General features: G+C 36.1%; 1 protein-coding gene across 5 annotated transcripts in view; it reads left to right on the plus strand.

The window, feature by feature from the left end:
* CD47 (CD47 molecule) overlaps positions 1-9,619 on the plus strand; it is a 50,747-nt gene that overhangs the window by 27,493 nt on the left and 13,635 nt on the right. For all 5 annotated transcript variants that reach the window (XR_002778984.1, XR_897353.2, XM_023527201.1 and 2 more), the window contains exons 4-7: positions 2,735-2,839; positions 3,957-4,049; positions 5,057-5,155; positions 6,568-6,660. Coding sequence is in view for 3 of the 5 variants with exons in the window: in XM_023527201.1 (XP_023382969.1) it covers positions 2,735-2,839; positions 3,957-4,049; positions 5,057-5,155; positions 6,568-6,660 (390 nt within the window). In the remaining 2 variants the exon portion in view is untranslated. The remainder of the gene's footprint in view (positions 1-2,734; positions 2,840-3,956; positions 4,050-5,056; positions 5,156-6,567; positions 6,661-9,619) is intronic.

The following is a 9,619-nucleotide window of genomic DNA, read 5'->3' on the forward strand; positions in this document are numbered from 1 at the left end:
TATGATGTATCAGTGTAGGCTCATCCTTGCTAAAAATATACCATTCTAGTGAGTGATATTGATAATGGGGGAGTTATGCATGTATAGGGGCAGGTAGTATGTAAGAGTTCTTTGTACCTCCCTCTAAATTTTGTTAAAAACCTAAAACTGCAAAAAAAAAAAAGTATCTAAAAATGTAAATACTGTTATTTCTCATTTTATTGTATGTTGATTTCAGTACTTTTAGCTGAGGGAAATCTTTTAAAGCGTGCAGAATTTTGAAATTATAAAGATTTGTCTTGCCAAGTAGCCAGAAAATCATACCAGGAAGTTTGATAAGAGCCTGCTGTTAGAACACATTAAATTATCTTCATCTTAATGCTAGGTGTTTGGGGAGGTACTTGAATTTATTTCCTTTGTTTACACTTAAAGTTTTCATAGATTTGATAGATAAGGATAAATCTACTATTTAAAGAACAAGAAAAGACCACCAAAAAAAGATCCTTGAGATTCTTGAGTTCTATAGCATCTATGTCAGATTCCTAACCCTTTAACTATGCTGAAAATTGACAACTAGGCTGCAAGGTACCTTCTCCACACTTACTGTGGGGTATGCTAAACTATGACCATTGTGAGCAAAGGAAACAATCAAAAGAAACTCTTTATAAAGATTTATTAAAGAAAGTGTGGTGATCCTCTTTCATTGACTGTGGTTACTTAAGTAGACCCCGCTGATATATATGTTAGTAATGGCTGCTTAATTTAAGGAAGAGTTGAAGGTAACCTTGAAAAAGAAATAGTGGTTGAATTAATCAACAAGAACTAAAGCCACCTCCAGTATTTATATGCAAAGGTTTTGAAAAGGTCATTCTATGGTAGAACACTGTCAATAGTGGTATTTTTGTGGTGTTTTATTATCATTGCTTTTTTTTAGCATTTTTTTCCTAATTTTGAATTTATATGAGGGTCGAATTCTTATTTTAATTAAAAATGGTATAAGTCATCCTTTTTGCATGAACTTCTACTGTACTCTAAGGTGAATTTTTGCTGCTTCATCTTAGTAGCTCTTTCATGTATTGAATTAAGCCTGGAAGGTTGTCTTTTGAATGTTCAATTGTGAGGTGCATTTGAAACGGCTTCTATTTTATAAGCCTTTTGCAGAACTTTCAAGCTCTAGTTAGATAATAATATGCATTGAATTAAAATGAAAAACCTGACATATCTAGAGAAAGTTTGTTTTTCTATGTGCCTTTTGTAACCTCTACAGTGAATTTCATCCTAGCCAGTGTTCGAGACTAGAAAATAGGGAAGCTGTGAAAATCTGTGCCTTATAAGAAGGCAGGGACATGACTGAGTCATAGTCATGACTCATATAACTGAGTGGTAAGACTAAGGCTGGATGGATCAAATAAAAGCTTGGGGAACATGCCATATTGTTTTTTATTCTTTTCTGATTAATGTCAATTTCAGTTACTCAGCTTTAGGACTGATGATTGATTAGCCTTCCATCTCCCCCTAAAGAGAATAAAGTTGAGGTTACAATCTAAGGTATGAGTTGGTAGTGATTTTTAAAAATCTTTGGGTATGTGCCTATATTATACCTCAAATACCTTAACCATAGGTTAGCATATAACCCTAGGTTATAATATGTTAAAGATAGATTTTAGCCTGGTCATTTAGGGGGTTATTTGTTGTTTTTTACTGTATTTGATCTGTTTGTCATTTTCGTGAAAGCAAATTTAATACGAAATGTAAAATTTTACACATTTTCTCTCTTGGGACATTGACTAATGGCCTGGATGAAACAAAGTAGAATTTTAATCATGTACTCTGTTTCTCCCTGCTACTCAGTCAGCTTTTGGCTAATTTTAACAACTTTCTTGGTAAAATAATAATGATAATAATAATATTAACCAAAACAAAACCCAAAAGGTGAAGATGTAGTAAAAGAAATATTTTTAGGTATATCCATTATATTATTCATTCAGGGAAGGTACTAGGTATTTGACGATAGAGCTAGCATCAAAAACAATAACATATGTAATGAGTCCTGTTGAATATTTATAGTTTATTTTTATGAAATTATTTTAATTAAACAATTTAAGCATTTCGCCCCTCAGGCTTTCCAGAGGGTGTGATTTGTCCCGTGTTTATTCTGCTTTTTCAAAACAAAATATCTAGATTTCCAGATGCCTTACTAATTTTATATAAGGTTGAACAAAGTTCTCTTTCTCTCAGTATTAATTTGCCAATTATTTCCCATCAACGTTATCTATATCAGTTGTAAACCTAGAGTGGTTTTACTTCTCAAGTAACATTTGAAAGTGCCTAGAGACATTGTTAATTTATACAACTTGGGAGCTGTTAGGCATGTAGTTTGTAGGGGCCAGGGAGGCTATAAGGCTAAATGTTCTATAATGCGCAGAGCAGCCCCCTCTCCAGCAAAGGCTTATCTGGCCCGAAATATTGATAATGCCTCAGTTGATAAAGTCTCATGAATATGACTTTATCTTTAAAGTTAGGGGAATAAAGGCATCACCAGTAAATTCAGCATCCATGTTTATTCTGCCGTGACACTGTTTAGCCATTGACTTACTAGGAAAAAGATTTGAAGCGGCTTATTATGAAGGAGTTGTTCCTCAAAGGTTATTCAGTAATAGGAAGTTAATCAGTTTGTCTCTGCACTTTTTAAGTTACAGAAGTTGCTTTACTTCTCGTGTCTGAGTTCATGCAATTCTTTCTTTGTTTTTTTAAGCACTTAAATATTCCACTGTTACGAAGGAGAAGACCATTCTTTTATTTGTTGCTGGACTAGTGCTGACTATAGTTATGATTGTTGGAGCCATTCTTTTCATCCCAGGTAAGATGTACAGTTACTATGAGGGAAGGCAAGATTGATAAGGTTGAGGACATTTCAGGGTGGTGAGAGATGCTTATTAGTTTCCCAGGGCTACTCTAGAAATTACCACAAACTGGGTGTCTTACAACAATAGCAATTCTCTTATAGTTCTGTAGGCCGTAAGTCTGAAATAACAATGTCATCAGGACCACACTCCCTCATGAGACTAAGGGAGAGTCCATTCCTTGCCTCTTCTAGTTTCTGGTGTTTGCTAGCAATCTTGCAACTCCTTCGTTCGTGGCAGCATAGCTCTAGAATTTCCTCTGTATTAAATCTCCCTCTGCCCCTCTCTCCTAGAGACACTTATCATTGGATTTAGGGCCCACCTGGTTAATTAAGGATAAGCTCCTTCTTTTAAGATCTTTAATCATATATTTTGACATATAGTGCTCACTCTTTGGCCATGTAAATTAATAGTCATATGTTCCAAAGATTAGGAGGTAGACATATCTTTAGGGCCACCATTCAACCCACTACAGAGGCAAACCTCATTGGCCAAGACAGGGGAATGGGAATAAATGTGGGAAACAAATAGATCAGAAACAGCATTTCCATTTAGAGGATAGGAGTGTGAATGGGAAATAAGGATATGCAGCACATGGAAAGAATAACAAAGTTAGGCTAGGACTCAAAGCATGGACTGTAGAAAGCCATTGTTTTTTGAGTGGAAACAGTATGAGTGTAATGTTCAGGAACATAAATTTGGCAGCTCTGTTTGTAGCTGGAGTTAGGACATGAGGAAGAAGGACAGCTGGAAAGAATAACTCTTGACTTTGGGACAGAATAAATACAACAAATGAAGGGATTGGCAAGAGAGACTCCATAGTTTCTCACTGGAATTCTGCAAAGTAGTTAAGAAGGAGGCAGAGGCCATTTAAGTTTTCGACATGTTGATATTTAGATGTCTTAAGTTTGGCCTTAAGTAATCAAAAAATAGTTGCTTATTTTGTATGACATTTTGGGGAAAACATTTTTAAACGTTTCACAGTTCATAACAGTAGCATTGAGTACTGTAACTTCCCATAGAGTAGCAAGTATGCAGGAAAACGTTTTAAATATTGTTTTTATTTATTAACAGGTGAATACTCAACAAAGAAGGCTAGTGGACTTGGTTTAATTGTAGTTCCTACCGTGATACTAATATTACTTCAGTACTCTGTGTTTATGATAGGTGAGTATTTGTTCTGGCATGATTTTTCCCACCTTTTTAATTTAAAAAACAGCATTTTTGATTAAAATTGTCTTGTAAAGTTTTTATAATACAATAAAAGTTGGTTTATTAAAATATTTCTCAAACTATTCTTAGTGACATTTTAAGGTTATATTAGGTTTTCAAGATATTTAGTAAAAAATGATTTTCATGCACATATTTAATGCCAGTTGGAGTTTTAAAATTATGCTATATAATTTCCTAATGATTATCTTTATATTTTTATTTCAGTTTTTTGAAGTTATAAGTTGTCTTTTCTCTTCTTTTGCTGAACCTCTCTTTAAAAAAACTAGTTCTACAAAATAAGGTTATAAATCATAAATAGTGGAAATATGTATGTTATTTTTAGTTATTGGCAAATCTTAATATTGTAGTTTTAAAAGATAGTATAGCTACCCAAACTATAATTGGTAACATTTTTACTGCATTTTAGGAGTAAATCACTATTATATTTTTGTTATTAAAATATCTGTTTTTTTTTTTCTATTTACACATTTAAGTCTTGGTCTTAGAGCCTATCTCTGGGTTGCTGTATATTAGAAAGATATTAATTTGTTATAAAAAATACAGATCTGGACACACAATATAGAGGTTACAGCATTTACAATGGCATGCTTGCATAATGGTTCTCTCCACCGGAGCAATTTTGTGTGCACATGGTGAAGCCATGCATAATAGCCATTCATATTGTAAAATATGCGAGTGTGGTAAAAGCAGCATTGTTCTAAGATTTTGGGTAAAAACTGCCAGTCCAGCTCAGTTCACTGCAAAAATAAAAGCTGCTGAATGTGTGAATCTGGAGCTGATTACTTGTGTAGAAAGACATGGTTTAGATCACTGGGAGAGCATCTACCATCTGACAAGGAACTCCAGAGTCAGTCTTTGGTCATAGGATATTGCTCTTTTGTACAAAATACAAGTCAGAGTGATTGCCTCTTAAACACTCTCAACATGCTTTTTCTTCAAAGCTCCAGCTATTGGGATGTCCTCCTTCAGCATTGCCATATTGATCCTTCAGGTGCTGGGCTTTGTGCTCTCTGTGGTCGGACTAAGACTCTGTATTTCAGGTAAGAGTCACATTCTCTCTAGTCTTTTTACTAGGAATTTCTCTTAGAGCTCTATTTTCTGTCGTTGTCGTGTCCTTCTCCCCTCCCTCCCTCCCTCCCTCCCTCGCTCCCTTCCTTCCTGCCTTCCTTCCTGCCTTCCTTCCTGCCTTCCTTCCTTCCTCCTTTTTCTATATAGACTTTTATTTTTTAGAGCAGTTTTAGTTTCACAGCAAAATTGAGTTCCCATATACCCTACATACTCAAAGCCTCCTCCACTATCAGCATCCCCCACCAGAGTGGCACATTCGTTGCAGTCCATTGAACCAACACTAATATTGAATTATCACCCAAAGTCCATAGTTTACATTAGGGCTCACTCTTGGTAAATTTTGATAAATGTATAATGACATGGATCATAGTCATAGAATATCATAGAGAAAAGTTTCACTGCTTTAAAAATCCTCTGCTCTCTGCTATTCATCCTCCCTACCCTGAAACCCTTGGCAACCACTGATCTTTTCGCTATCTCCATAGTTTTGCATTTTCCGGAATGTCTTTCTTATACTTGGAATCGTATAGTATCTAATTTTTTTAGATTGACTTCTTTTACTTAGTAATATGCATTTAAGGTTCTTCCTTGTCTTTTTGTGGCTTGATAGCTCATTTCTTTATAGCATTGAATAATATTCCATTGTGTGGATATACCACAGTTTGTTTATCCATTCATCTATTTAAGGACATCTTGGTTGCTTTCAGTACATTGGAAAAGTGTTAATTTGTTATAAAATCACAGATCTAGACACAGAATATAGAGGTACATGTTTTTGTGTGGACATAATTTTTCAGCTTCATTTGGGTAAATACTAAGGAGTGCAATTGTATGTTAAGAGTATATTTAGTTTAGTGACAACTTGCCAAACTGTCTTCCAAAGCAGTTGTACTGTTTTGCATTCCCACCAGCCAATGAATGAACATTTCTTTTGCTCTACATTCTTGCTAGCATTTGATATTGCGAGCTCTTCTTTTTTAATTCTCATTTTGCCCCCACTGAAAACAGTGTTTTCCACATTGCCTTGATAGTTATTGGCTGTATGTGGCTTATGGGCCAAACCGCTATGCTTATATTCATGGGAAAGCTTTTTTAAAATAACCAGGCTCTAATTGGTTGGAGACTTAGGCTTCACTTTTCCATTAGTTTTCCTGTGATAATATACATGTTATGCAAACAATGGCTTTTTTTATTTTAATAATTTGGAGTCATTTCATTAAGTTAATAATGGGTGAACATATATTAATAATTTTTGTTTCTTGATAATTAGAAAAATAATTATTCTCCTTAAAACTTGATATTATTACCGTTAATTGTTGGTTCTTTTAAAAAATTCAGGTATTTCGTGCAAATTTCTGATATAAAATTTCATTTGTTTTTACAGAGTGTATTGCATTGCACAGCCCTCTCCTGATTTCAGGTTTGGGTATTATAGCTCTAGCAGAATTACTTGGATTAGTTTATATGAAATTTATTGGTAAGTTGACCTTATTTTTGTTAGTCTGTGTCAAGAATTTCAAGTATACAATTTGGAAAAAATGCTTTTGGTTGGTTCTCTTACAGTTTATATTGGTAACTAATAAAAAAGGATAGAAATCACGAATTAATGAAAATTTTAGATTATACACTAGCTTAAAAGAAAATAGCTATATGTTTTAGGATGTATAGACCTTTTTAAACTAAGTAAAAGGAGAGCTGGTTGAGGATTCATTTTAATAAATAGAAGAGGATCTTTAATTGGCCCATTGTTTCTATGATAGAACTATTTTACAGAGCCCTATTTGTCATTTGCTCTTCTAGCAGACTGTTTACAGACCTCGACTGCACTAAGTAGACGGGAATCGAAATTCAAAATCTGGCAGTTTTGTTAATTAAAGGGCAGTATCCTCTGATATTTGACTTTGAAATATTTTTAGTTAAAACTAAAATAATAAAAACATTGAGTTTTAAAATTTAGGCTTTTATTACTTTTAAAATCAATTGTTAGTAAGTGTAGAATTAGTTTATTGTTTCTAAACTTTGTATTTGCCAATTTTCAATTAACAGGTTTCTATATAAGTTATTTTGATACACATATGGAGGTAGATGCTTTCAATAGTGCCTAAAACTAGTATGTTGTCTGACCTAAGCTAAAGACGTTCCCTACAATCTAGTTTATATGTCTTCTTTAAAAAAAAACAAAACAAAAAAAACCAAAACTCTGGAAATTGTGAGGACTTCCAGTCAAGTTGTCAGAGTAGGTAAATGTTGTGCTTGCCTCTCTCATGACCATATTAGAATTACAGCTAGACTACAGAACAACCATCATTGAGAATCTCTTGAAGTCTAGCTGAACAGAAGCCCTGTAACTGAGGACATGCCGAAGTAGCTGCCTCGACACTAGTAGGAGGGGCGGAGTTGCGAAACAGCTGATCTTATACCTGCAAGTGGCAGTCAAAAAATTGGGAGGGATATCTCAGCTGCAGAAGTCTCCCTGGAAGAGTGAGGGGGTCCCAACCCCATATTAGACTCCCCAGAGTTCTAGTGCCAAGAAGAAAAATACACCAACTTCTGGCTGTGAAAACCTGTTGAGATTACGGCTTAGTGAGACTGAGAGCTGCTGAAGTTTCAGGCATTCCTCTTAAAAGACCCACCCATAGACTTACTCACTGACAGATACGCTCTTTCTGAGCTCCAGCTCTGGCGCTGCAGCTTGAAAGGTGCCAGGGAAACAAGAGGAGGAACTGAATTATTTAGCTTAAAGATGAGGGCTGGAAGGGCAGCTTTCTCCCAGAGAGAAGTACTGGCAGAATCCATTGTTCCTTTGTGGAGCCCTCCCCACTCCTGGTGTGCTGATACAGGCAGCCGCCATATCTGAGTCTCCATCAACCTGGCTTACACTGGTCTCCCCGCCCTGGTGATTCCCTGAGTCCCTGCCCAACCCAAGCTACTTCTAGTGGCTTTTCCATACAAACGGCTTGTTTTGGCTCATACTGCAGACTTTCGTAAAACATCTTAAAGATTCACAAAACCCAAATAAGCAGTATCTGACCTTGGCATGCCCCATACCTCTTGCTGAGCAGCCCCAAGCCCAGTCCTAGTGGCAGCTGGCCTCAGTTCATGGCTTGGTTTCTCAAGGCACCTCCAGACTGACACACCCAAAGGGCAGACGGGGCAAGCACCAGAACCCTGCTAAAGCGAATCCTGCTCTGTAGGGTCAGCCCTTGCACAATAGCTCTTCCAGTGTAGTCACTGGCCACTCCTCACAACAAACCAGCCCTAGAGTCAATCCCTTGCATTGACCTGCCAATAGCAACAAAGGCTCAACTACAGTAGGAGGGTACACGCAGCCCATACAAGGGACAAATATGGAGCACCCAGCCTAGGGGACCATGGAGATTGTGCCACTGGGCTCCACAGGACATCTACTATATAAAGCCACTCTACTAAGACCAGGAAACATAGCAGCCTCACCTAATACATAGATACAAACATAGGGAGGTACCAAAATGGGTACTGAAATGAATACCTTGGAGGGAATCAATAGCAGATTAGATGAAGCAGAGGATCAAATCAGTGATTTAGAAGCTAAAGTAGCAGAAAACACCCAATCAGAACAACAAGAAAAAAGAATCCAAAATAATGAGGATATTTTAAGGGGCTTCCGGGACAACATCAAGTGTACCAACATTCACATCAGAGGGTTACCAGAAGGAGAAGAGAAAGCAAGGAATTGGAAACCTATTTGAAAAAATAATGATGGAAAACTTCCCTAACCTGGCAAAGAAAATAGACATACAAGCTCAGGAAATGGCAGAGTCCCAAACAAGATGAACCCAAAAAGGCCCATACCAACATACATCATAATTAAAATGTCAAAGGTTAATGATAAAGCAAGAATCTTAAAAGCAGCAGGTGAAAAGCAATCAGTTACCTACAAGGAAGCTCCCCTAAGACTGTCAGCCGATTTCTCAACAGAAACTTTGCAGGCCAGAAGGGATTGGCATGAAATATTCAAAGTGATAAAAAGCAAGGACCTACAACCAAGCTTACCCAGCAAAGCTATCACTTAGAATTGACAGACAAGAATAAACTAAAGGAGTTCATTAACACCAAACCTGTATTATAAGAAATGTTAAAGGGACTTCTTTAAGAAGAAGAAAGAAAAGACCAAAAATATTAATAAGAAAATGGCAATAACTACGTATCTGTCAACAATTACTTTAAATGTAAATGGATTAAATGCTCAAATGAAAAGATATAAGATTGCTAAATGGATAAGAAAACAAGATCCTTATATATACTACCTACAACAGGCTCACTTCAGATCAGAAGATACACACAAAGTAAAAAGATGAAAAAAGATGTTTCATGAAAATGGAAACAAGAAAAGCTGGGGTAGCAATACTTATGCCAGACAGAATAGACTTTAAAACAGAGGCTATAACAAAAGACAA

This window comes from Pteropus vampyrus, unplaced genomic scaffold, assembly GCF_000151845.1.
Source record: "Pteropus vampyrus isolate Shadow unplaced genomic scaffold, Pvam_2.0 Scaffold1, whole genome shotgun sequence".
NCBI classification, from domain to species: Eukaryota; Metazoa; Chordata; class Mammalia; order Chiroptera; family Pteropodidae; genus Pteropus; species Pteropus vampyrus.